At 41.1% G+C, this 27,387-nt stretch overlaps 1 protein-coding gene across 3 annotated transcripts in view; it reads right to left on the bottom strand.

Moving 5' to 3' along the window:
• Positions 1-27,387, bottom strand: part of LOC131687623 (protein sevenless) — a 64,662-nt gene that overhangs the window by 14,930 nt on the left and 22,345 nt on the right. For all 3 annotated transcript variants that reach the window (XM_058971711.1, XM_058971716.1, XM_058971721.1), the window contains exon 2: positions 17,034-17,096. In XM_058971711.1, the coding sequence (XP_058827694.1) occupies positions 17,034-17,096 (63 nt within the window). The remainder of the gene's footprint in view (positions 1-17,033; positions 17,097-27,387) is intronic.

Here is a 27,387-nt window from a genome sequence, read left to right as displayed (position 1 = left end):
GGCCAGATTAGTTGTGGAACAAATTAAGTTCAATTAACCGCATGTGTTTGGTTCCGAACCGAATCAAGCCGTTACCTAATTGAATCTCCGCGCGTCTATAGTTAGTAGGCCTAAGTTAAACCCGTTTCGGGATTATGATGAAAATTTAAAAAAAAAAACAAAGCCGCGGAGGAGGAGGAAGCTAGATTTGTTAAATTCAAAATAGATTTAAACAACTATTGCGGTTGATTTTGGGTTTGACGGGGGTGCGGTAACCGTTTCGGGTAGTTGAGTTTGGCGGACACGTGCTTAATTAGCCAGATCCGGTGGTGGGATGTCGATGTTTGACTAATTGTTTCGGCGGGAGGTAAAGATCGGATCTTGGATCGGATAATAAGGAAAGAACTGCCCTTTGAAAGCAGGCCGTCGTCGATTGAAGCTTGTTGAGCTCAGACAGACGAGACATATATATATAGAGAAGCTTTATCAAGCATTTAGTTTCGAACGATCGTAAATTAATTGATCGTTTTCTTGAGTAGTCTTGTGATGTATGTGGCGACCGATCCGTAGAGGGATGTGGTGTAAGAAGTGTAGACAAACTACGAGAAAAAGATAAACACGCAATAAACCATTAATACGTACGTATAAGCTAACTGCCAAAATTCACTTTGAAGGGAAATTCTGGACAAACCGTTATCGACCGAACATGGTCCACAGCCGTCAATGAAAGTGAAAACTCTTTGTTTACGATCAACAACTGAAGTCGGCAACGGTTTGTCTGAGAAAATTGCCATCAAAATTGATTTTGACAGCTAGCTTATACGTCCTTAACATACTGACCAATAATACACAACAAAATGTTAATATCAATTTACAGAAGTTGCATTTAAGACCACTATCCTCCGTGAATTAATTTTTACTGCTCAACAGCCGGACCGCAGCTTGCGTTTTGCATTCGCACAGAAGATAGCCGGATCATATAGCGTTTGTTTATACCAAGCGGCAGAATTAAACCCAGACTGGGGATGATTATTTTTATTTGTGACCGCTTCTTTCGTCAGAAAGTTACCTACACATAAGTGAATCGAAGTAGGCTGCGTACAGAAAGATCCAATAAAAACGAATTACTTGTATACTGTAGCAGTGCAAAAGCCAAAACAAAATGTTTCCCAGTTAAACCCTGAACCGGTTCGGAATTCTGAAGCGTTTCAGTATGGATTCCAGCTCAAACCCAGTAAGCAAATTTTCTGGCAGAGACCGCTCTGCTACCCGGTCAAACCATTCGGAATTTGATTCGGAATCCTGAATAGAGTCAGTATGGATTCCAAATCAAATGCAACAACCGATTCTGAGTCAGAATCGGTTGTTGCATTTGATTTGGAATCCATAATGACTCCATTCAGAAATCCGAACCGGTTCCGGAATGAGTTTAACTGGGTAGATTTCTGTAAGTCATGGTTTGGCAGCCCTGTCAGATTTCTGCGCGTATCCTGTCGGGTCCCGCTTGGAAGAAAAACGGGCAGCCAGCAAAAATCCGTCAGGATTCCGGCAGCTGTCAAAATTATCAAAATGGCGCTGCCAGAATTCAGCTATGCTCCTCCCAGTTATGGCAGGCAGATTCGCCTCACCAGTTCTGTTTTGTTTATCGTTGCTTCATTTTCGCCATATTTACATTTTTACAAGAAGGATAGTTTTGGCAGATTAAAAAAATGGGAAGAAACAAAGATTTTGGCTTCAAACATGGTAAGTAATATGGATTTCATGTCTCCAAACATGTTTTTATTATAAATTTACATAAAATTTAAAAAAAAATAAGAAAAAATACAAGCAAAACCTGAAGCGGTACAAAACCGGTCCTGCCGGTGCGTGCCTGGCAGAAATCCGGCAGAAAAAACCGTTAATAACCGTAAGGCGAAAAATTCTGCCAGAAACGGTTGTTGCATTTGAGCCGGCCGGCTGGTCAGCGCTCTGCCAGCCAGACCCCCAGAAATTCTGCCAGACTTTATTTCGCTGCCGGCTATCTGGGGGGAGTTCTGCCAGGCACGTCCGAGCGGGGTTAGTTGAGCTTCCAACGTTGGCAGAAACTCTGCCAGCATCAATTTCGCTTTGCTCAACTTTTGCTAACTTTCTGCTTTCCACGCTGACTGGGAACGCAATGAACCACCTTATCCGACTCAATCGGTTGTTGCATTTTGTAACCCGTCAGGATAACAATTTGACATGGGTGGAAGTCTACCAGTTTTGGTTACTCTCCTCGTAGAGTGTATTTGTTTATGCTCACTACTGTCTTAAATGATCGTTCACATTGTTCTATTTATTTTTGCTCTTGTGAACGTTTCGGTAGGATGTAGAAAATTTTGTGACATATTTGTGTATAAATGTTAGGATTTAGTTAGGTTTCAATTATCCGTTTGCTGCGAAAAAGTAGTGCTCAATTCGTGATCCATAAAGGAACGGCGGAGGCGGTGGGAGAAGGCGAGATTTGTTTTGGTGGCGACAGTGAGAAAACGAGAAAAATCAGTAGAAGATTCCTAACCTCGAAGTGCGACGTCGTGGTACCAAGTTAGCTCTGCTGGAAAATGTTTTTTTTTGCTGGAAGACACTAGCCCGCAAGTGACGATTAGATACTGCGAAACGACTCGAGTGTGCGGATGAGTTATATTTCATTCCCGCGTAAGGTCTGGCCGAAGAAGTTAAAGAACCCGCTTCACCTCTCAGTCAGTAGCAGCGGCTTAGCAAAGGGTTGGAACAAGGTTACCCACTGAGACGTCCAAAAAATTGTTTCAAAATCGTTCAACACGGGTCCAATGATGGACGTTCGTTGAACGGTTATTTGGACGTTGTCCAAATTGGTCCAACGAACGTCCTTCATTGGACGATTTTGAAACCAACCGTTCTTAGAGGGTAGTTACAATTTGTTTGTTTTGAAATTACCGGTAGAGGTATCTTGGCCGCCCTGTCAAAAAGGGTCTACCGGGCAAACAAGAAACCAAGTAGTGGAGAAAGCCGCTTTTTACAATTTGTACTGGAACCCAGTAAAGTTCAGCCGAAAAATGAGCTGGAATGCTGGAACTGATTCCAATTAATTTCAGGCTCATTTTCTGGCTGATCTTTCTAGGAATCCAAACAGAATCCATTCAGGATTCCAAAACAAATTGCGAATGGTTTGACCGGATCTCGCCGTGCAGTCCCACTGAGAAGGCAAAAAAATGTTTCAAAATCGTTCCATACGTTCCATGGTTCCAACGTTGGTCCAAAGAAATGTCATTCATTGGACGATTTTGAAACCAACTGTTCCAACTGGGGGTTGTCAAAAGTCTGAATCGGTTTTTTTTCCGGAACCGGTTGTAGCACTTGAACGCATTTTTGACAGTTAATACCACAGAGAACAGACATATAAGCTAAAACAAACTTTGCCGAAAAACCTGTGTAAACATTTAAATGAAAATACGTTGAAAATCACCATCGCATACAGGTTCGCATGCATGAGTCACCATAGTATCCAAGTTTGCATACAAGTCCCGTATAGCGATTGCTGGCCGATCGAAGCGCCGACCAGTAGCAAGTAGCTACTTGCTGTTGTCTTGCAAAGCGACAGTTTAATTTCTTACACAAGTTGAAAACTTTACTTGTATGTCAGTTCTCAGTGTTAATACAGAAAAAAATGATAACGATCAAGGTGGTTGATTTATTTTAAATAATTGTGAAATTACTGGTTTATTACTGTAAAAATCATGGTTTTGTTATTGTGCATTTCTTGGGGCTGCATCAGGTGAAACACAAAAATTAAAGAAAAACTTCAAAATGTAGCAGACCCCTCATAACCAGTCACCACAAATTTCAACAAGCCGATCATTTTCAGCATAAACAACTATGTATACGCTTTCAACAAGTGCAACCAGTCAAACGTTCCTTCGATACAACTTCACGTAAACAATTACCAGTCCAATAAAATAAACAAACTCATAAACTATCGGCGTTTGTTCAGTACACTGTCAACTAAAGAGGTGAACCTAAACGTCTCACCACCACCACAACGGTATTGTTTACAACTTGTCGAAGTCCTGATGTTTTTTAATTCCCACATCACTGTCACGACCAACCACCGCTAATTACCGCAGTACCGACGATAATCGACTCTCAATTGGTGCCGTATACCAAACGTCTGATATCTGTTTTTCATCAACCCGCGCAGAACTTTCTCTTGACTTCTTGAGATCTCGTACTGGATTATCTTATGTGGCATATTGAGTCGCGGTAGGAAATTCCCTCTGCGGGTAACCGCGCCGCACAAGAATGTCAACAAGCGCGCGTGTACGCGCGGGAAAATGTGTTTCGTAATGTTTTGAATTTTTTTAATGCGACATTCCACAGAGGAAGATAAGAAAAATGTTTTTTTTTCTTCTTTGTTTCAACTTTTGAGGTTAGAGAGCGCAGTAGCTTACTGCGATTAGCTGTTTACATTCTATAATGCGTGAGTGACAAAGAAAAGCGAACGAAAGCAGAGATCAAACTCCACTTGACAAGTGGCTTCTCAGCGCCACTGCCAGTCGAACGTTTCGAATTATCGAACACATGTTTCTGCTTTCGGTTGTTCTTGCATAGGGTAAGGTGGGGCAAATCCGACCTAGTAAATGGTTTTGGCTGTAAAACGCTCATTTTACATCGGATCAAGTCATTTTATATATCAAATTAAAGGTTAGACTCCTGGGCAACTTTCTATATATAGCATTTTCTTTGGATCTTGGGAATATCTTGTGATACAAGCTTTTTACAAAAATGCTCATTTTTGCTGTTTTCAAAAATGGTGGGGTAAACCCGACCCCCTATGTTTTTGGTTGATTTAGTGCAGCTATTATCCAAAATTTATGGTTTTTCAATGATAAATCAATGAATGTTGTGTTATTAAATTGGAACATGAAGAAAATGGAGTTCAATTTCAATCTTGGAATGCGGAAATCACGAGCATTAGCACGTAATGATATTCCCATATGCATCGGAGCAATCGCTCGACGAATACTACAATCATTATGTTTTTGTGTCTTTTGTTTGTAATTATGAACCATTTTACATAAAAATAATAAATAATAACAATAAAAATATATTCCAATCTGAAAAATAAAAATTTTCTTAGTAAAAAAGCGGTCGGATTTACCCCACTATTTAGTGGTCGGATTTGCCCCACCGCGTCATCTTTCATTACGATGCAATTAAAAAAAATATGAAAAAGGTTGAACTAAATTCTTCTGTGCACTTTGTAGGACTTTAATCAAAGAATTTAAATCCACTTACATTTATTATGCAATCATTTTAACAATCAGAAATATCCTGTAGTCAATGATGCACAAAAGTCAAATCAAAAGTTCTAAAAACACACCTTTTGCCGTTTGAGCATCTCAATGTAGACTGATGAAATGCTGTCATACCACCATTATGATTATTTTCGATGCTCTACACGACAACATTGATATTAGTTCGCGTAGTGCTTCTGATTTTCGGTAACAGAGGGGGGTCGGGTTTACCCAACGGTCGGATTTGCCCCACCTTACCCTAAATATACATTTTGTTAGATATGTGTATCTTTTGTGCACGAGATTAGGTTTCTGTTGGCGAAGAAAAGGCGAGTCAAATTGCGATGGCCAGTTTTTTTTCTTTGGAGGGCACTTTTTTGATACGTGCATCAAAATCGCATAATGTGTTGACATGTGCGAGTTTTGGGTTGACAATCTTGCAGTTGGGGGGCTGCGATTCAAAGCTCTTTTTTTTGAATTTTACACATGGAAACTGCACGAGGAGAATGATTTAAATGCATTTGCATTACATTATCAGTTCAAATTATTTGAACCGGTTCAGTTTCAATCCCAACCGGTTGCTTTGGTAAAACGATTCTACATTCTACCGAAGATTGTTTTCGGTTTTATCTGATAGAATTTGTAAACAAACTTTTGTTTTGTTGATTTCTCCTGAATTGCGATCATTTTAGCCCGAAAAAACTGGCACAATTACTATTACGAAGGATAACGATGTGGAATAATATTTTTCAGGAAATTCCAGTCTGTAGTTTGATTAAAAAAATATCTAACACTTTTCTACAATTAATATTCAATTCTACGGAGCTTCGCCACCCCGACAGTCGCAGTTATGTGACATATATAATGAATGGGAATCACACAGCTACAGACCAACAACCGATCGAGATCTTTGTACGTAATGCTTCGGGGCTCGGTCACTGCTAGGTCCGAGAGCGAAATTCCCATGAAATTACAATAGAGCTAGCAGATGCCATTATCTATTCCGGTGTCCGATCACATGCTTTGCACACTTCGCATACTGTTAGGTTCAGCATTCCTGTACGCCGAAAGTGGGGTTAAACGCAGTAGGCTGTTTTTTTTTCGTTTTGTGTTACGCAACAAAATTGTCGCGTTGCAAATTTGGCACATGTTTGTAGCGGCGGCGTCGGTGGCTGGCGCACAGTTCTCCCCGGGCCTAGAAAAACTATTTGGATTTTTGCATGGAAATTTTAAATTGGAGCGAGTAGAAGCTGAGACTTGACTCGCAGAGTTTTTTTTCTGTTATATCTTTATCTATTACTCACATACTCTCCAATTCCATTGCTCACGCATTGAGACTATAAAATCATCTTGTTAGTCTGGATTTAACTTATTACCTGTCAAATTTCGCATTCCCTGGGCGATTTGGGGGCGATTTAAGGGCGGGTAGAGCGGCTAAAAAATGACGGCGGCAAATCGCCCAAATGTTGCATTTGAAATAGCCCCCCTAATTGCCAGCAATTTGCTGGCAAATTGAAGGGCAATTAGCGCATCCGAGTTGGCAAATAGCCCCCCGTTAGCCAGCAACTTGCCCTTTTTGACTGGGGAGCGTCACTCATTTTGCCGACAAGTACAGCGAGTGCACAGTGAAAAATAAACAAAGAGAAGATATTTCTATTGCAACAAGCTTCTGAACGAAAGATCGATAGAAACCAAATCGAAAAACCACTATTCCTATTCCGTTTTGTAAAAATCGGGAGATTCTCGTCTCTGTATTCAAAAGTAGAGCAGTTAAAACTAAGATGAAATTGTGTAAAAAACTTTTAAAACTTCTTAGAAATTTGCGTAATATCTGATTGAAACCTACTAAGATCTTCTAATCCATCTACTGGAGTTCCGCAGTCGAAGTTAGCTTGAAAGCATTGCCGAACGTTACTCTCAAAGGCTTCCTGTTTTGTGTAATTTGAGCAGCTAATAGCTAAGGGAAGAGTGAGGGAGTTGTAGAATGTACCTTTTAGAAGTTTGTGTAGATATTATTCAATTTTGAGTATTGAGTACTCAAAATGGGTAAAAACTTCTCAAAACGAATAATATCTACCCTAGCTTGCAAAAAGTTATCCCAATCCAAAAATGGGCTTACACCTTTCAGAAAAATATCATTCTCATTCTTCCCATATTTGGATTCGATGTTACTCAACATTCAGCTAGCAGGTATACCACGAAAATGTTAATTGCATTACTCATTTCTCTGGGTAATGGCTGTTTTAACCTTTGGTTAGAGTTTGTTGAGCGTGTGCGGCTTTCTCTGTATCAACGACCGAGCAATTGTCATACCTTGGCTAGACTTGAAAAGTTGACACTACTCATATTATAGATACCAGAAATACCAGCCTGAAGCTCCAAATTCCTGGCACTATGCAAAGAAAAACCCTAAAGGGAGAAATTTGGATTAAACTAAATTGGTGCATGAAGGATACAATTCCTAACTTAATTAGATCAAGGTGAATTTTGCGTTTCGAATTCATCTCATCAGTAACTAGCACCATCTTCCCTCCGGGGAGGTTCTATGCAAAAAGACAGTTGTCTGAAACTTTGCGCTCTTTAGGGAAAATATATCGTTGCAGATAGAAAATCACGACGAGTATCCGACTCAGTTTCATTCCAAGCAAAAAACACCAATAGTTTACACCTCAATTAAATTCGTGTCGCGGCTTGCTTGGATCAAATCAAAAACTGTCAAAACAGTTCTTTTTTTCTGTTCATGCTTGTTACAATAAAAAATAAAACCCATAAACAATACATTCGCAGTATAAATTCGCGCGGCCATCGACGGCGATAACGGAACTTAAGTGCGCGGAATTCGGTGACGCCACAGTCTGGTCTGGAGAACTGCAGTGGCGTCGATGATGATGATGATGATGATGCGTCCAAGTCCAATCCGCCTCCCGTTTCCTTCCTTTCATTTTGATCATGTATAGGAACAGCGAAAAAATGCAATTGAACTGCGATGCGCTTTAAGTGCATCATCCAGCCGCCCGACCGACATCTGCATACCGCAGACATCAGCCAACAGCCGCCCCTCACTGTTCTGTTCACTACTGCTGGTTATTACTGATCGGACGGGGTTACACATTTGTGCATATTCATTCATATTTGAATGCACAACTTGCATTTATGATGGGCAATGATGTGCTTTTAATCTTTTTCCAGTGAATAGTGCTCAGTTTGTACAGCGATGCATATAACAATGAAATTGAGGGCTGCATGCAAATGGCCGGTGCTTCCGATTAAATCGTCGTCGCTTCAACTGTTTGTAACTCGTTTTTTTATTGCAGTTACGAATGCTATGAATTTGATCGGACAATAAAAAAAATCTCCTCGATGTAACTGAGAGTTCTATCATAATTCTAACCCGTAAACAAAACTCACAACTATCTGACAGATGTCATTCGGCGCACAGCCGCCTCCTTTTCTCCGTCTGTGTTTATATGTGTCTGTTTAATTGCATATTAATTATACTCAATTTAGGCTGAATTAGCTGCATCCTTCGAAAATGTTTCGAAACGCACGACCCCGAGATCCGCAGGGTACAGTACAGGTCGAGTCACGCGGACTATGCGTGTGCCATCCGTATACGCTGCCTTGCCCATACAATAAATAAATACGCTCTCTCTCGAAACGTCATAAAAGATCTGCACTAAATCAGCCCGGACATCAGAGTTATAGTCCGGGACCTCGCATCCTTCTCTTTTCGACTTTCGTCATTGTTCTTTGGTTTATGACTTTTTGACCAAGAAAACGCTTCAAAGAGAGACGTTGCGAACGAAAGAAAATAAATTAAGTTATTTTTCTTCGGGGCATTTGTTTTCGCTTAATTTTGCTTCTGTTTGTTTTCGGTTGTTGGTTGTTATTGTTTTGGTTCTTGTCATTGATATGCGATTCGCTGGAAGTGGGTTTCATGTTTCCAAGGAAGTCCGACCACCCTTCGCGAAGCGTTGCTGATTGGAGTCCGTTCAAGTATTTCTATCTCCAAAAAATCGTGCACAATGTATGAGCGCCTATATTCTAGGAGGTCAAGTGTTTTGATCGGGACGGACGAGATCCGATTTAGCTTGCAACGGCTTCAAAGCAATTGTTTTATGATATTAAATTAATATCACAGACTAACAGACATAACACTCAAAAACAAAGCTTCGCCCGCTATAACGGTCATTTTAAATATATTTGTAGTTGGGATTGTGACCACATTTGAAATTATGGCGCCACTGACATATGAACATGCATATGGGGGATATACCACTAATGAAATTTTTTCCCAAACCTGAGGGGTTACCCACCAGTAAATGAGTGTTTGGGACCGTGAATAAAAGGTGGAGCTAGTGTTCTGGGAACATTGTCGGACGATTTTTTTTTAGGGAATTCCCTCATAGTGTTATGTCTGTTAGTCTATGTCAATATGGCCACACTCAAAAAAATATTCAAAATCGTTCAACGCGGGTCGAACCATGGACGTCTGTTGAACGATTAGTTGGACGTCGTCCAAACCGATAGAGACGGAATCGGTTGATTTCTTTGAGCTGGAATTTATTCAGAAATCCAAACCGGCTCCGGAATGGGTTTGACGGGTAGTTAGGATAAGCTGGAGTGGCGGTGCTTGTGTTTTAATGTATTTCGTTCAAATGTTTACACAAGTTTTATTAATATATTTGTTCGATCATGGATATCTGTTCTCTGTGACCAAATTTATATGTCTGATTTCAGTGTCTTTTATGTTGTTTTTTGTTGCACAATTACCGCCAAGATGACTGTTAAAAACAATATTTTAATGAGCTTTTTCCTGACTATGTGATATTTTATGCCCTGCCAAAATTTTAACCTTCCAAATTCTAAAAAATCTCTATTTTTAGAAATTTAATACATGTTCTACGCCACAGTAGCTTGATACGATTAATTCTAATCGTAAGCGTCCTTCTGTCAGTCACTGTAGCGCCACGCACGCGCACGGAGTCTCGCGTTCGTCGAAATTCGGCAAGAGATAACCTCGCGTACACCACCGACCGGTTCGTATCAACAACGTACCTACCTGCCTTGTCAATCTGTTGTTGTCTGTTCTACACAGCTCCGGTTCGCTCGAGCGTTGTATTTTCGTATAAATCTTTACCCGCGTAATCACTGGGTATGGCACGAGTCCTCTCGATCCACCATCGGCGGCCCCCTTCGGGAATGGCATACGCGAACACGCCGGACAAGTGGAGCGAGAACTGTATCTAAATCATTCCCGTTAATAGACCTAATGGTCCGAGGTCCGAGCGCTGATTACGCGCGCGGTCGTCTCAACAGTCTCTCGAGACGGCAACGATGACAACCGGACCGGAAGGCGTGGGCTGCCAGAGATATGCGTGTTAACTGGCTGAGCAGCTTCAGCCTCACCCCTCGCAGGCATGTGTCTAATCTGTGCCAGAGTTAACTGATGATAAGTCGACTACTTTAGTCGTTCCGCGAATGTAGGCAAGGTGTCTTTGCTACAACTGTTTGAACCTTAGGTTATCCCGTTTGACACTTTCATATACTGATTGGAAATAATCACTTCTGGGCGCTAGCTTCAGACAGAATTGAAATTTGTTTCAGTCATAAAGAGTTTCAATTTAACATCTCTTCTTTTCTTAAAGTTTAGAATTGAGTCGTCAAAAAATTTCCAAAGTACGCTGAATAAGCTCCTCAGTGCGGACAGACATTTAGTAACTTCTACGCTGGGACGGGATTGGCAGTCAAAGCTCAGTCAGGAACGAGGGCTATTTGTTGACTCGGATGCGCCCTTCAATTTTCCAGCAAATTAAGGGCTATTTCAAACACAACATTTGGGCGCCGTCATTCCTTAAATTACCATCAAATTTCCGATATCCGTTGGTCATATAAAGTGCATTAGATAAACAAAGTACAAGAGAGACCACGCGGATTGCTTAGAAAATAATTTTAAGCTTATGTCAAACATGAACCGCCATGTTAGAGAAACACCTAAAACAACCAAGTCCATTTCAGCCGCCAGAAAATTCGTCCCAGTATTGATATTGCCTTTAAGCCGCATTCGCAAATTGCGCTTGTTCCTAGGGGCAATTAGCGCAGGCGAGTAGACCCAGTGAGCAAATTTTCTGGCAGAGACCGCTCTGCTAGATTTCTGTAAGTCTTGGTTTGGCAGCCCTGCCAGATTTCTGCGCGTATCCTGTCGGGTTAGTTAAGCTAGGGCGAACTCGGTTTCGCTTGCGTTTTCTGGCAAATTTTGACAGGAACCGAGCAAAACCCTGGCATAACTCGGACATAAAATGTGCAAAGATTGTGGCAATTCCTACCTGGTACAATTTAGCACGAATCGAGCAAAACATCTGACAAAGATGTGGCAGGAAGCGTGCAGAGATCTTGGCCGTACATTTCTGACTGGATTCTGGATAAAAGTGAACAGCATCGGTTGGTTTAACCGCTTCTGTCAGAAACGGTTGTTGCATTTGAGCGAATTCGTTGCCAGAATTCTCGCACAAATCGCGCAAAATGCTCGCAGAAACTCTGCCAGCACCAATTTCGCTTTGCTCAACTTTTGCTAACTTTCTGCTTGCCACGCAGAGCGAGTAGTTCCTGCGATAATTCGTCATCCAACGAAGGAGCCAAGCTCACCTCCCTAGCTAAACGGAAAGGACGGCAGTCAGAGAAAGCGAACGCGGTCATTACTGTCCGTATCGGAGGGAAAAAGCCACCCGTCTATCCATCTTGGATGGCCTCCAGCGAGCAACAGCAGTTTCTGGCGAGCGAGGGGAGAAGGAAAATAAATAAATCCAAATAATAAGTAAACTCCAAAATTCTTGATAGAAGCATCTTGGCCGCCCTGTCATTTAGGGTCTGTCGGACAGGTAAATGAAGAACGCGAATATTGGCTGTCAAGAAAATGAGGAAAAGGCTTGAATCGAATGTCACTACCTCTTGCCACAAACCATCTCCATGTTCTATTTAGAACAAGTGATGAATGCAGCGATGGAACCAGTCTACAAGTAAGAATGAGATTAAATGTTGTTTGGGGTCGATGACGGGGAACTTAATTTCGATCGGTTTGTAGGGTGCAGCACCGATTCGGTGACGACTCCGCCGAACTCCATTCCGATCGAGGAACGACACCTGGGCGTAAATGTCGCTGACTTTATCCACGAGGCATCGATCATGGAGGCCTTGAGTTTGGGCGAGATCAGCGATTTCATCGGGATAAACTTTGCCTTGCGCCGGTTTTCCACAGCTCTTCTTCCGGTTGTCGTAACTGATCGCGGGTGAGATTACTGAGGTCCTTAGTTTGTCCAATCTTTCGCCGGCATCCTTTTAATCCCTAGCACTGATTGGGACACCTCGCTGCTAGATACTTCGACGACTGCTTGGCTACGTCTTCAACTCCCTCCAGGAACCCTAGGCGCTTCGTTCGATAAGAAGTTCCCCATAGTGGAACCTCCCTTTGAATACACGAACTTTACCGCGTTCAAAATCGTGATTGCCTACTGAATTGTCCCGAAGCTGTCCCAGTAGTCGTCCACATAATGATTGTTCTGGATGATTATAGCGGCTCGGGTATACTCGTCGGCGAACTCCTCTGCTCTTAGCTTCTTCGTATGCTATACGGACGTCGGGGAACAAGCGGGGTCCCGATTGTGGGCACATCCATCACATCACCTAACTCAGCATCTGATGGAACATCTCCATAATGTCGTCGACGGCTGGTACGGAGCTCGTGGGAAGAGGGTCAGCATGTCCGTTCACTTCAGTAGTTTGGAGCTGAACGATCCGTCGCGCACCTTTACCGCCGCATCCCATATCAGGTGAAGCTTTTTTGATTTCCGTAGATTAAAAACTAAACTAAGGGGAATATAGCGGACCCGGCTTGATTAAGATCCAGAGACCGATTCAGTCGAAATTGGCTTGTGAGCGTTCAATTTCAAATTTTTACTCACGAACACGCTGCTTTATAGCCCTTTGAAGTTTCCGCTCAATTCCTTTTATACATCTGGATAACTGACAGGGAAGTGTTGGTTGTCTACTCTCCATAGGAGCCCCGTCTACTCGAAAGACAGCCGCTTGGTTATTTCCTGTCAACTTTCTTGCAGCCTTATAGTCATCGAATTCCAGAATCGCCTAGGACTCTATCGTTTTCTAGAGTGAAGTAGTCGCTCACGATCAGGATTGGAGACCGCCAAGGCGTAAAAGCTAGCAGTCACTGCCCGTGTCAGTTGGTCAGGAATACACCCATAGATACTCCGACCTAGCCGGTATTTTGCACCGATTGGATCGCTCGGACCTTCTTCACGCAGTTTCTGCGGAACGTACAAATGTAATGTTGTCCAGACCAATTCTAAATTAAGCTTCAACTATCTCATAATAGTCCCTAGGAAGACCTGGAAGATGAGGGTTAAGCTGTGCCAGCCATACCTGAGCGTTTGTGGAGGCAGAACCAGACGCGTAACCGTATAAATAGAATGAATAATGGCGAAGAAACAAATATGGCAAATGTTGCTGCTGTAGAGAACTGACTACAATTTGAAAGAGTTGCCACTTTAGAGCACCGGAGGAAACGCGTCTTGCAGATATGGCTAGGTTATCCAGAGGTGTGTTGGAAGTGTGGAGAATTGCACATCCATTTCAAGAACGACACCTTCATTTTCCGTGACTGTTGAGGCAAGTCCGACACAACCCCTTCTGCTGAACAAGCTTCCAGCGTTCATCCAGGCTTCAGGTTTATGCCATCACGACCACATGTATAGCATGGTTTACCTTGTTTGAAATTGTTTGATGCACTTCGACTTGGAAACGTAGGTGATGCTCGTTCCGAAGAGTGCGTGAAAAGCGACGGTGTTCTTCGATTTCGCCAGTCGTTTCTCGACGTTGCGTTGCCCACTCCAGGAAGTTCAAAAAATATTTCGCTCACAGCAGTTACCAATTCAGCCATAAACTTGCCGAATGTTTCGAGGGCGTTCTGGGTTTTGTACAAAGCCCAATTCATTCGCCTTGATCCTGGCAGCTTCTCGACTGCATCCGGGTTGGATTCGACAGTTGATCTTGTTGGACTGCCGCTCTGAAGTGATCGAGAAAATTTTGCTTCGGCAAGCCAAACTGAATACTTGTTTCCAGCTTGTCATGCTTCTTTTTTCGAACTGCGTTTCGGTTGCTTCTGCTTCTTACGAATTCCACATTTGTCCTAGAAGTGCCAATTTTTTTGTCCTTCTCCCGCACTGAATCCTCTTTCTTTTCCACGAACGCCTTAAGTGTACGTTGATTCAAACGAAGGTTACCAGGGCCCTTTTTCTCGACCCGCTTTCGGTTTATCTTTAAACGAACTACCCGATCACTGTTCGGCCACGGTTTTCCAACTTACTCCTTCAATTTTTACAAACTTTCTCGGTGTCATTCCGGCTTCTACACACTATTGTGCCCAATATTTCGACTTCATCTGGAAACAAACTTTTGGAAATGAATAAACCGAGGACACATATACTAAGAGATAAGGGTAAACAACAGGACGCAGCCATAAAAAAATCTAGAGCTTTTATACAAAACGTCATATTTAATAATGACAGACTCACTTTGTTTACTTTCTCTTTCAATTTTTACGGCGTCACTATAGCACTTTTTGCAAATTTTACAGTTTACAGATTGAAAGACGGTGATTTTTACTAGCATATTATGCAAAGAGTTGAGGAGGACCGAAAAAATCAATATTTATTCTTCAAAAGGGCTAAATAGGTTTTTGTAAACAAACTTGTTTCGCTCATTATTCCGCTCCTGAGTGAAATTTTATTGAAAATACACGTTAATCAACATATTCACTCTTTGTAGAGGCGATTTCATGTTTTCTGCGTTGAAATTATAGCCAACTTAGAGAAATCAGCAAAACAAAAGTTTGTTTACAAAGTTGGTATGGAATTAACAGAACAGAAAGTAAACAATGATCTCATTGTTGGATGTTATTTTGAAGTAAACGCGATGTCAAATCTTCAATTATGGCGAACTGGCAGCAGATTCTGGCTGCGTCCATACTTTCTGCGACAGTCTTTACGAGCTCAGTTTAAAATTTTGAAACGATTAGCCAAGTAGTTTTTACCTATCCACAGATGGTTTACAATGCGACGTTTCGGCTTTTAGTGTCTGCATTTATTAAGGTTGGCTGTCTTAAAAAGCCAACCGATAGAGACATTTGGTAGTAGAAATTAATCAACGTGTCGTATCAATACAATTAAGATGTACACAGCAAAATGAAACAACTCAATTGAGAGATTCTTTACACTCAATTTTAGTTAGTTTTCATTTCCGTGTGAAATGATATCGGGCTAGAATCGTCGTTTTTAACCGAATAATTGAACCAAAAATTCCCGAACATCCAATTCTTTCCATTAACACTCACATGGTCCGAGCGTGCCCGTAACTGACTGGGGGTGGTGGTGGTGATGATCAGGTGCAAGACCATTCCGAAACGTCAGTCAATTATAGCGTAATCTGAACGACAAACAAAAAAACAACACCATAATAAAGGGGGACACTCTTTTCCCCGATCAGCGGCTCATCCGGCGAAACGGCGGCAACGAATAGAAACAAACCCAACCAGAATCGTACAGAACAGCGAGAACAAACCTTCCGGTCCGGACTTACGGTCGAGTGATTTTATAAGTCATCATCCATTCGGTTGGTTGGCCATTCATGGTTTCGAATCGCTGGCCATCACCATCATTGCTATTAACTTATGCATGTTGTCGAGGGGAAGACCGTTTTTGGAGTGGTCGCGAGGGACGAAATTTTTTTGTGCGCAAAGTATTGCCCCAGCACTTGTAGCTCCTCTACTAGACGAAAAGTGAGGTTATGTGTTCGTTGGATTCAGATAATGTTAGCAACTTGAAAAGTTACTGTTGAATCACCGTCAAACTTCAAATCTGTCACAAAAAGAGGTAAAATAGTAGATCGAAATTGAAATAACATGACAACACGTTTCATTCAACCGCACCGTTTTACTGGGTAAACTGTCAAAGATGCTACCCAGTAAACGAAAAGGCGGCTAGGCGGGTTAATCGGTAGGCTATTGAAACTTTGTGCTAAGCGTCTCACCGTAACTTGCTGTTTACTGTAAAAGTAAAGACGCTGAGTCCCTCTGGATAAAGACTCGCCATCTCTTTCTTTTTCTTATTAGTTTTCTGTAAGTGTCATTCCAATCGAGCACGAGACCTGCCAAAAACACTCAATCCGAAGAAAATCGCTTCGAACCCTTCTGGAACGAGGACCATTGACAGGTCTCGTGCTCGATTGTAATGACACTGACAGATAAATGGCAAACAAACGATAGACGTATCGAGTCTTTATCCAGAGGGATTGTGGCAGAAAGAATTGTCAAGTAAAGCCGTTAGTTGCAAACAAGTGCCTGTATAAATTTTCTTAGAAAGTCAAAAAAAATCGTTTTGAATTTTTAAGAGGTGCATATTCAAAGTTAAGCTCTATCGATGTATGTAACAAGATATGTATCTTTATTTATTGACCCGATTAGGGTGTTTATAAACAACCCAATTCAACCTCGTTTCTCGAATACCAAATGTCATCGAAATCGCCGACTCGCTCTTGTTTTTTACCCGGATGACAATCAATTAAATCCCGGTGATCGGATGGAAGCCAAAGCTCCGGAAGATCCGCTCCCAAAAAAAAAAACGACAAAAAAGGCACCAGATTGGAAGCTAGCTGAAAAGTTGAATTTTTAGAGTAGAGAGGAAGCCACAAAATTACCTGCGTAAGGTAGCAATCACTGCCGCAGCTGACGTCGATATGCTCATTGAAGCCGGTTCGGTTCTGAAAGGAGAAGAGTGATGAAAACAAAAGCGGAGATTAAAATTGATTCCCTTTATTTTGTTTTTTGTTGAACGTAATTCTAAAGCCGTTGTTGACAAGCCAGGGAACCAGTGAAAGGCAATCTTATTCTCGTCCGGATTGGAACACACTCACTCGCACACACACACCGTTTTCTCCGGTTAACCTTCGCGTTATTACATCGATCAACAGCAAAAACAAAAACAACAACCAGATGCGGAGAGAAACGGAGAAGGCACGCGCGACTGCGCGTCTTTTCTGCCACGGCCTGCTGCGCCCAAGTGCAAGTGCAGTCCCAAAGTCGGAAGACTCGCGTGCCAAACCGCTCGTTACTGTATGTACTGTACACGCTCGTTACATCTCGCCGGTCTCCGTCTCGCCTTTGCGCAGTAACGCGCCGCGCAAGTAAAACAATAAGACACACGAGGGGTGTGTTGTTAGGCCGAAGTCAGCCGAAATCGAACGTACAGGTGTCAGTCTTCGTGCGGTGACATCTTCGCCTAGAAAACGTTGAACAACGAACTCGGCTTGCTATGATTTGAGATTGTGACAGGAACTGAAATAATTGAAAATTCATCGTTGGACCCCACGTTCCAGGAAACCAACTGACCATATCTCACCCAGGTTCAGAATCAAAAGTGTGGAAAGTCGTTGAGCTACACTTGCTTGCGGGCGTCCGTCATCAGCTCGGTACACCGTACACAGCCGTTCCGTTAGTAGCAGCGTCTTCCAGCGCAACGCTCGGACGAAGGCATTGTTGCGCGACGCCGGAGCGCTTCCCATGTTGATTCTCCCCCCTCCATCTTTCAGTACGAGCGGTGGCCACTTGGTACAATATTAGCTTTCCTTTCGGAATCGGAAGCATTCTCAGTCAGGCGAATCAAGCACTTAATGGGATCTAATTAGGAGCGCGAGAGAGAGTCCGAATGCAGCTGCATCGGAATGGACTTAAAATATTCATTTGCTATAATAATCGTTCAGGTGCTATAATTTTATAGCGCGATGTTGAATAAATAGGTTACAGACCCGTTGGAAACAATGTTGCTGTCACTGGCCGTCATTCAAAAACAAAGCTCGAACACCGTCCAACCACCACGTCGAACAGGCGAACTGCAGTTGCGTTGATCCGGACCGGAAGATTTAGTTAAGGGTCAATTAGAATTTATAACGGACGGGCCTGGCGTGCCATTGTACATTTGTACTTGCTGGAATACGCTTTCAGATATATGGTTTGTTGTTCGGGGGGAATCTGCCTCACTGTGTTCGTCAAAATTTATGCTCGTTTCCATTTTTTTCCTCATCCGCGCGATGTTTATTTACTGTCATAAATCCGTGATGAATGTCAAATAGGGTTGTTTACCCAAATTATAGTTTATTTAACCAGCAGATATTTTTATACCAATACAATTTTCGACAAAACATCTACCCCGTAGCCGCTCAATCGAAGCAACCCAAACTTTTCAAACTCAAATAGCATAACAACGAGATAAACATCAAACCCGAACGGAAGGCAAAAGTCACTTGTTTCAGCGCACGTTTGCTTTGTTTCATAATTTCCTTTTTTCGCAGCGCAAAAAAAACCTTTTGCCACGGCGCGGAGGGCCATCATCAGTCAAAACAAACTTAAAAAACTGGGAAAGGGTCCTTCCATTTCGCACGCTTATTACGTCCTGTCCTGCCAGTCGTCGGTCGGTGGTCATTGTCTGTACTCTGGAAAAGCGGGGCTTCCTTCTTCCACTTGTTTTGTTGTTGTTGTTGTTTTCCCCTGTTTCGTCTCCCGCATGCGTAAAGTCATGTTCTTTTTCGCTTTCGGTTTAATTCTGTCGATTTGTTTTCATTATGCACTTGTTTCCCAGGTTTCAGAACAATTTATTCTTCTCGATGTTTTTTGTCGTTGTTGTTGTTGTGTGGCTCTGGGTAGATTTTTTTTTTTCTCGGTGAAATTTGCGGTAGGGTAAGTTTCCGTGTGGTAAACTTTTTTTTTTCCTGTTGTGTTACTGCCGGGTTGCGGTTCCTGATTCCCCACTTTGCATAATGATTTAATTTGAATTAATTGCGTGACTAACAATCGATAGCAGGTCAAAGGCTGGGATCGGAAAGTTCGGGATATTGTGGGAAAATGCGGTTTGCTGGTTCATCAGGGAGAGAACTTCCGATTTTTTGTTGAGTGGTGTATTGAGTTTTTCTGAATTTGTTCCAATTTATAGTCAGGTTAATTGAACAGAATCAGATTACAGTAATCGATATGCCGTGATTATCTAAATAGATCTAAAGTAAAGAGTAATATTAAGGACATTCTATAAAAGTATCACTAAACGACATTTTTAAACCAGTCATAGGCCAGAAAATTTGTCTGGGACAACTAAGGACAAAATCAGGGTCGTTTTAGTCACCTCAAAGCAACCAAATGAGATTGGTTCTTCCGAACGTTTTAAGAAGGAATATTGTTTTTATATCCCAGCACAGAAAGTAGAAATAGATGGCGTGGTCAATAATGAAAGTTTCGCATGCGAAGATTTGCTGTTTTAATGACCCGGATAAAATACTGGATTGCAATAAGGCTCGCTGTGGACAGTGCGATGAGAATCATGTGGATGATTTTTGCAGTAGGAATCCTGAAAAGTGCCCTTACTGTGGAGAGAATCTGCTCGATCTTCCAACATGCCCCGCGTGCAAACTACGGTGAGATAAACTGAAACATTCCAAGCGTTTTTTTTTGCGGAAATGCTACAGAAAACTGCGTCATCATCTCCAACGAACTTCTTTTCTTGCTTGTACTCTGACAAGGGCAGTTCTGATGAGGAGGAATTAAGAATCATGAGTCAAAAATCCATAATCAAGATTCGAGAATAAAAAGAGAAAAGAACAAAAAGTCAAAAATCTAAATTTAAGAAACGAAATTTGAGAGTCGATCCGTAAATCGACCATAGAGAATCGAGAATCAAGAACCAACAATCAATATTTTAGAAAAAAAATCGAATCATGAAACATAAAACGTAAAACATGAAAACATGAAAACATGAAAACATGATCAACATGAAAACATGATCAACATGAAAACATGATCAACATGAAAACATGATCAACATGAAAACATGATCAACATGAAAACATGATCAACATGAAAACATGATCAACATGAAAACATGATCAACATGAAAACATGATCAACATGAAAACATGATCAACATGAAAACATGATCAACATGAAAACATGATCAACATGAAAACATGATCAACATGAAAACATGATCAACATGAAAACATGATCAACATGAAAACATGATCAACATGAAAACATGATCAACATGAAAACATGATCAATATGAAAACATGATCAACATGAAAACATGATCAACATGAAAACATGATCAACATGAAAACATGATCCACATGAAAACATGATCCACATGAAAACATGATCAACATGAAAACATGATCAACATGAACACATGATCAACATGAACACATGAACACATGAACACATGAACACATGAACACATGAACACATGAAAACATGAACACATGAACACATGAACACATAAAAACATGAAAACATGATCAACATGAAAACATGATCAACATGAAAACATGATCAACATGAAAACATGACCAACATGAAAACATGATCAACATGAAAACATGATCAACATGAAAACATGATCAACATGAAAACATGATCAACATGAAAACATGATCAACATGAAAACATGACCAACATGAAAACATGATCAACATGAAAACATGATCAACATGAAAACATGATCAACATGAAAACATGATCAATATGAAAACATGATCAACATGAAAACATGAATAACATGAAAACATGAAAATCATTTCTAGCGCACACAGACTAGTGTTCAAAAACTATTTTTCTCTAACACTGTTGGCATCCCGAAGCATGAGAAACCTATTTTGATTTAGATTGAATCTACTCGCGCAGTGCTGGAAGCTAAATTTTTACCTTGTGATACCCAATACAATTATCCTACAATATTTAGAAAAGACCTAAATCTATAAGTTTTACCAGTTTTCAAAAATATTTCAAGATACCGAATATATATTGAAATTTCTTTCGAAATTTTGTTTTTCGCTGTTGAATGAAACTGTTCCTGGCAGCACTGCTTCAGCGGAATCCAATCAAACAAATTTTAATAACTTTAGTTCTAATAATAATATTAATAACTGTTGTTGTCCCAGTTGTAACCCTTACTTATTTTTGTGAATAAGTCTGGCCTAAATCAGAAGTTATAGCTGTTCAAAACGACATTGCTTATTAACAAGATAGGTATGAAAAGGTTAACACTTAAAACGGAGAAAGAAGCCATGAAAAATAAAAATCAAAGGTGAGGAAAAAAACTGGAAAACAATATTTTAAATCCAAAAGTACAGTCAAAATTAAATAAAAAAATATCTGAAAACTAAAGGCGGAAACGCTGAAACTTTAGAAAATAATCACAAGCCGAAAAAAATAGAAAAAGCAATTGAAATTGTCCAATTTACAGATCAAAATCAAAAACGCAAGAGAAACAAGGAGTTTCTTCAGGGGTGGGCATCCCGAGCAAACGGGAAGCCCATAATACACCCATTCTCATAGTTCAGATTCACCTCCACTATATGGCATTTTGATAGATTTGCGTCAAGCCGGCGCGAATCTATTCCGACAATAAGTTAGTGTCGGTTTCTGATGAGGCGAAGCCGAAACGCAACTAAGTATGAGTTTGATAGTGTTTGTGATGGGAGCAACCCATGAAAAAACACCATCGCCATGGTCCGGTAGATCCGTTGAATAAACAAATTTTAGCGTATCTATGGGTTATTGGGACCATTTTATGGTGTTTTGATGGTTGTCAAATTCGAAACGGACCATATTCATGAACTTTTTAAGATGTTGTATGGTGTTTGGACCCATGAGAATTTGCCCGGGATAGCCTAGTTGGTAAATCCATTGTTTTGTATAAGGGTTAGAGATTTCTCTAAAGGGATTTTTCTAACCCGAAAAGAGGCGAATGACCATAAGGTTAAAAATTCTATAATCGAAAAAAAAAATCATTGATATCCAATTGGTGTGCTTTTATTATTCCCCACTCGATTCTCTTGCATCTAAAGTTATTTTTTGGTTGAAGATCAATAGTCGTTCGAAGAGTGTTCATAGAAAGATCAATTCAAATTATATTTTTGTAACATCGTGGAATTGAAAAGGTTGAATTTTAAATATGGCAGTTTCGCTATATAGTTTTTTTTTGCCATTTTTGTTAATTTCCAGTGATAACCAAAATAATATTACTTTATGTCTTTCCTAGTTCAGCTACTCGGGTAATAATGTAGTACGTCGATTGTGCTGCATTACCTCACTATTAGACTACACAATTTTATTAATTTAGTTAATGGATTTTAGAACAGTTCAATCACTTTGCGCTGGTATAGTAAGGCAGTCTTCCAAAAGCGTTAAAAGCATCGTAACGCTATAACCTACTTACCGCGAAAATTGAGGAAAAGTTCACTATTAGTACTTTCAAATCACCTCACACTAGCATTCCTTCCCGCCCCACAAACTTCAAAATCTGATCTGATCTGTAATACAACTACAACTGTAATACAAAAAACTAAAATCTGGGCACCCTGCTCATCAACCGAACACGGGCTTTGCGCTTGCTCTCACTTCGCTCGCAATATCTGCGCGCCAGCGCAGAGAACAGTCGCGCACGCCTCTCACCCTCACCATCAGCGACGTTTTTTTCGTTCAGTTCATCGACGATCGCGCACGGTACGGTTCGGTTTAATGGATTCAACACGGCTGTAATGGATATTGTTTGCCTTCACGTCGGGATTTCAGAAAGGATTTCGTAGGAAATGTATCACTTTTCGGAAGTTTGAAGCTATGGTTTAAAGCTTTATGTGTTTTGTTTTCCAAATCGAAAAAAAATTGCTCGATCGAACTCTGTTTTGTGCGTTTTCTACTGGCGGTGGTTCTGGCGTCCCCACCAATACCGTAGTGCGGTAAAAAAAGAAAGTTGGGGACTTATTCTGGAGTGCATTATTCACTGTGGGAAAAAAGCCCTCCAGAAGATGCAAAATAATAGTGCGCAAAAGCAGAGTAAAGTGTTTTGTTCAGTCGACAGCCATTTTTGGACGCGCAACATGTTTGATCGTGCTCAGCAGGCTAGTGATTTTCGCTCTGTCGATGAGAGCACGACGGCTTTATTCAGTGTTTGGGTGAAACGCCGCAGCTGGAGGTTTCATCGCAGTGGGCTGTGGTGAGCAAGGTGGAGAAGATTAATAGTGTTTGCCATTTTTGGCTGTGCATTGTGATTTTGAAGGTGTTGGCTGAAAAAAGCCCAAAAATGTATGTGAATGTTAAAGTAGTTATTTTTTTTTTCGAGCACAGAATGAGTCAGTGTTGGCTTTCTTGTAGATATAAAGAATGTGTAGGTATTCAAATGAGCTGAATAAATCAGTACCTGTTACCCCAAGTAAGTAAATATTTTTTACAAATTTTTGAAAATCATTTGAAATCTAGTGTTTTCCCGGTCAGATTTTTACACGCACCACTTCTAATCTAATACTGTCGGATTTACAGTAAAAATGTGTTGCTCTTATTACAATCATCAGAACGAAAAATTTTCAGTACTTTGTCTAACTTTAAATATATTACGGGACACAAGTAAGTGATGCCAAAATTCTCTTCTGTTCAAGAAGTTTCTACTCCTAGTTCATCGTTAGTACTGGGCCTAGTTAAATTGGTTAGGTTTGTTCTAGTACTACGTTTGTTCCAGAACCACGTTTGTTCCAGTACTGGGAGTAACTGGAAGTACTCTAGAGCAAACATGGAGAAAACCGTTCCCGTATTCTCTTTTTCTTTTTTTTCTTCTTGTAGCAAACCGAAGTAAAAAGAATCAAGTTATTTTACTCTAGTTTGCTCCGGAGCAACTGGGAGCAAGAATCGTTTACTGGAACAAACCTATTTTTAAGAGTTTATAACTCAAGTCTATAAATTTGTTGCAGTTAAACTGTTCATTATGGATTGAAATTAGTTTAGTCGAATACATTTTGAGAAAATACTAAGGCTGTTCGCAATGCTGCCGTTTTCTATACGGGCTGGTCTATTTTACGACTGCTCGGTCAAGGTGAAGATATGTGGAAGCCAGGAACGCACGCTTGTTGCTAGGCACCGACGCGTTTGTTTACATTGAGAAAAAATGGAATTCGGAACTTTCCTTCGGCCATCTGCACATTGACAGAAAATTTGAAGTTTAGTTAGTAAACGAATAAAGTTTCGCGGGTGTTTTTTCAGTGGTGCGTGATTAAAGTGCAGTGTTCTGAAAATGAAAAGATGAAAAATAAGTGTTTCGAAAAGAAACCCCAAGTGAAGAGGGGTGATATTTTGGCACAAAATGGAATTCCGTCAAAAACTCAGGTTGATTGTATAGGAAAATGTTCTAGCTTCCTCAAGTAGCAGTTTCGTGGTACACCGGCAAGGTTAGTGTATTGAAAAACGTATTTTTATATTTGCTCATGTCAGATACATGGTTAGGCAGGGGAGAGGGGTGCGTGCGGTGTAGGAGCTATGTTGTGGCTCGCATGTGTAATGTCCTTAACGTCACAGCTTCGTGAACAGCTTCAGTGTACAGATACTGCGCATCAGACGCGGGACGAGGTCATGTACCTCTTATCGACCTTTGAAAGGCGTCGGGTTTAAAAAAAAAATTAAAAAAAAAACAACATAACACTGACAACTAATCAGCTTTGGGTGAACGAGATATTGGTACCGTTGTTGGAAGAATCTTTTCCCCGTCTCATACCAAAAACCGCTTGGTTTGTAGGTACCTACATATATAAAGCTGGAGCTCTCTATCTATACCAGCGAGGGTCATCGGAAGGTTTGATGCTGATATGTCAGGCAGCTTCACCAGCTACGGTCTTACGGTTGCCAGCGTATCAGCTGCTGCTGCTGCCACACTTTTTATTTCCAACTTTGAACCAAACACACGTTCCAGAACATCACTGGCTGATGGTTGGTTGGTTGGCTGACCGCTGTACACGTACATAAATACATATAGTAAACAAATCTTTATAGAGTGTGCGATGATAGGAAAGTCCACGGATTTGTTATGACCGAGTCGGGGAAAAAATTAACACAGCCGATTCCGTTAGTGGAGTTTCGTGCTCTGATAGGAACTTGGGCTGTTGATAATCCTTTTTGAAGCTAGTTCGAAAAAGCGGACGGACAGAGTCTGATGTTTAAGGAGAAACGATGACGGACTGACTAGTAGGAATAGAATTCTAGATAAGGATTGTCACATGCCTTTGTGGTAGGATGGTTCTTACGATCCGGGTAATGTCTTTTTTGTGAAAAGGAAAAAAACAAACGTTTACTAGTATTCATAGTGACATTTCACATGAATATTTCTCGCGTACTTTTTGAAATGGATCTATGTGAAAAAGAGAGCCTCTCTTTGTTTACTTTCTCTTCCGATTATCACGGCTTCACCGTTAATTTTTCCAATAATATTCCAGTACATAATGGTAGAGTATGATTTCGACTAGCATGTTATGCAAAGAGTTAAGCAGCAAACGCAAATAAGACCTTGTTATTGAATACTTTACGATGACGTCACATGAGTGTTCATTTTTGACAGTTCGCTTGTACTGTTTACATGGATTTAGAAACATTCTTTGCGATTTTCTTCGAGCGAATCTAGTCGTCCGTTTTCTAAGTCCATGTAAACAGTACAAGCGAACTGTCATGAAAAGTGAGGTTAACTGTGCCAGTAAAGAACCTAATTAGCGGAAGAGAAAGTAAACAAAGAGAGGTTCTCATTTGCACATAGGACCTTTTCAATACGTTTGCTTGATTTCTTTGTTTTTGACAACTGCAGTCCATGGATTGTTCGCTACCGTGAACCGCAATATTTTGAATCTCAGCCGCTACACGACGAGTGTGTAAGCAAAGGAAAAATTTAAGAAAATGCTCGTTCCGTAACTAAGCTTCGCTTCGCACAGTTGGCAAATCTTTATGATGCGGAAAAGTTGCAAACGATTAACATATTTTTTTACGACGAGTGAGTGGCAGGAATCGTAGTAAGCCACGCGATTCCACTGGCGTAGCAGCGTGACATGACGTAAACAACTGGCGGATGGCATTTAAGTTGATTATTGGAAAACTTCATAAACGGATATTCGAAATTCCAGTGCTGCTGCAACGTTAGAAGACTGTTATTAGAAAAAAAAAAGTCCACTGACAGCTGTTAGGAATAACAACAGACCGAAAAAGAAAAACTCACAAGAGTACATCGCTACATCACACCGCATCTAACCACAATAGATCATTTGTGATTCAAATCTAACCTCTCTCTCTGTCGATGACGGCAACTATTAAGTGACGAGGGCGGCGGCGGCGGCAGCCGCGGCGTCCAAGCTTCACTCGAAAGACTCCCGACAACTGCGCACAGATTACGGCGGTCGGTCGGTAGCGACTTAGCCGCGGCTGCGCTGCCCCTGTAAGACCCTGTGTATAGGTACCGAGGCGGCTGGAGCTCATCTTTTTTATCACACTACTACTATCAGTGCGCTTCGGTTCGCTCGGTTCCGTCGTCAGCCGGCGGTTGCGCGACCGCCAAACAAAACAACAATAAGATTCCTGGATCAGATCGCGGAGCAGGCAGGCGGGTAGGAAAAGCAAGTTAGTTCAGGCGAAAAAAAAGCGCAAAAATTGAAAGGAAATTTCAATCAGGCCGCGGCGGAATGTGGCCGGTTCGGCATTTGTGTGAGAGATCGGAGTAGTTAGTTTGTCGGTGGATTTTGGTTGGTTTGATTCCGCCGACAATTGGAATAGTTTTTAGGCTAGAGGTGGTCCGGTGACGGTGAATTCTAATGAATTTTGCACGAAACTGCTTAACCTCACTTTTTTGACAGTTCGGATCTAGATTCCACCAAAATACAAAAAACCATTTTGTTGTCATCCATTTGCGATTTGACGTACCCCGTATGGCAAATGTGACCGATGATGAGCGGGATTTTGGGGTCAACAAGCTAGTAAATCGAATAATTTAAACGAAGAAAGGTGTTGATGAAATGTGCGGAGATATAAGGTCGCAGATTGCTTCCCCGAGTGGCACAACATTTATTTGGAAATTAATACACAACATTTAACATAATTTTGTACATTTCAGATTTTTAGGCGTCCATACAGGTTTTGTAACTTTTGGAATATGGGGTCTGGCTAACGGAAACCACAGTCTGCTATGTTACTGATGAGACGTCGAAAGTC

This window comes from Topomyia yanbarensis, chromosome 1 (assembly GCF_030247195.1).
Source record: "Topomyia yanbarensis strain Yona2022 chromosome 1, ASM3024719v1, whole genome shotgun sequence".
Lineage (NCBI taxonomy): Eukaryota > Metazoa > Arthropoda > Insecta > Diptera > Culicidae > Topomyia > Topomyia yanbarensis.
The sequence above is the reverse complement of the archived record's forward strand: the minus strand, read 5'-3'. Positions and strand labels throughout refer to the sequence as shown.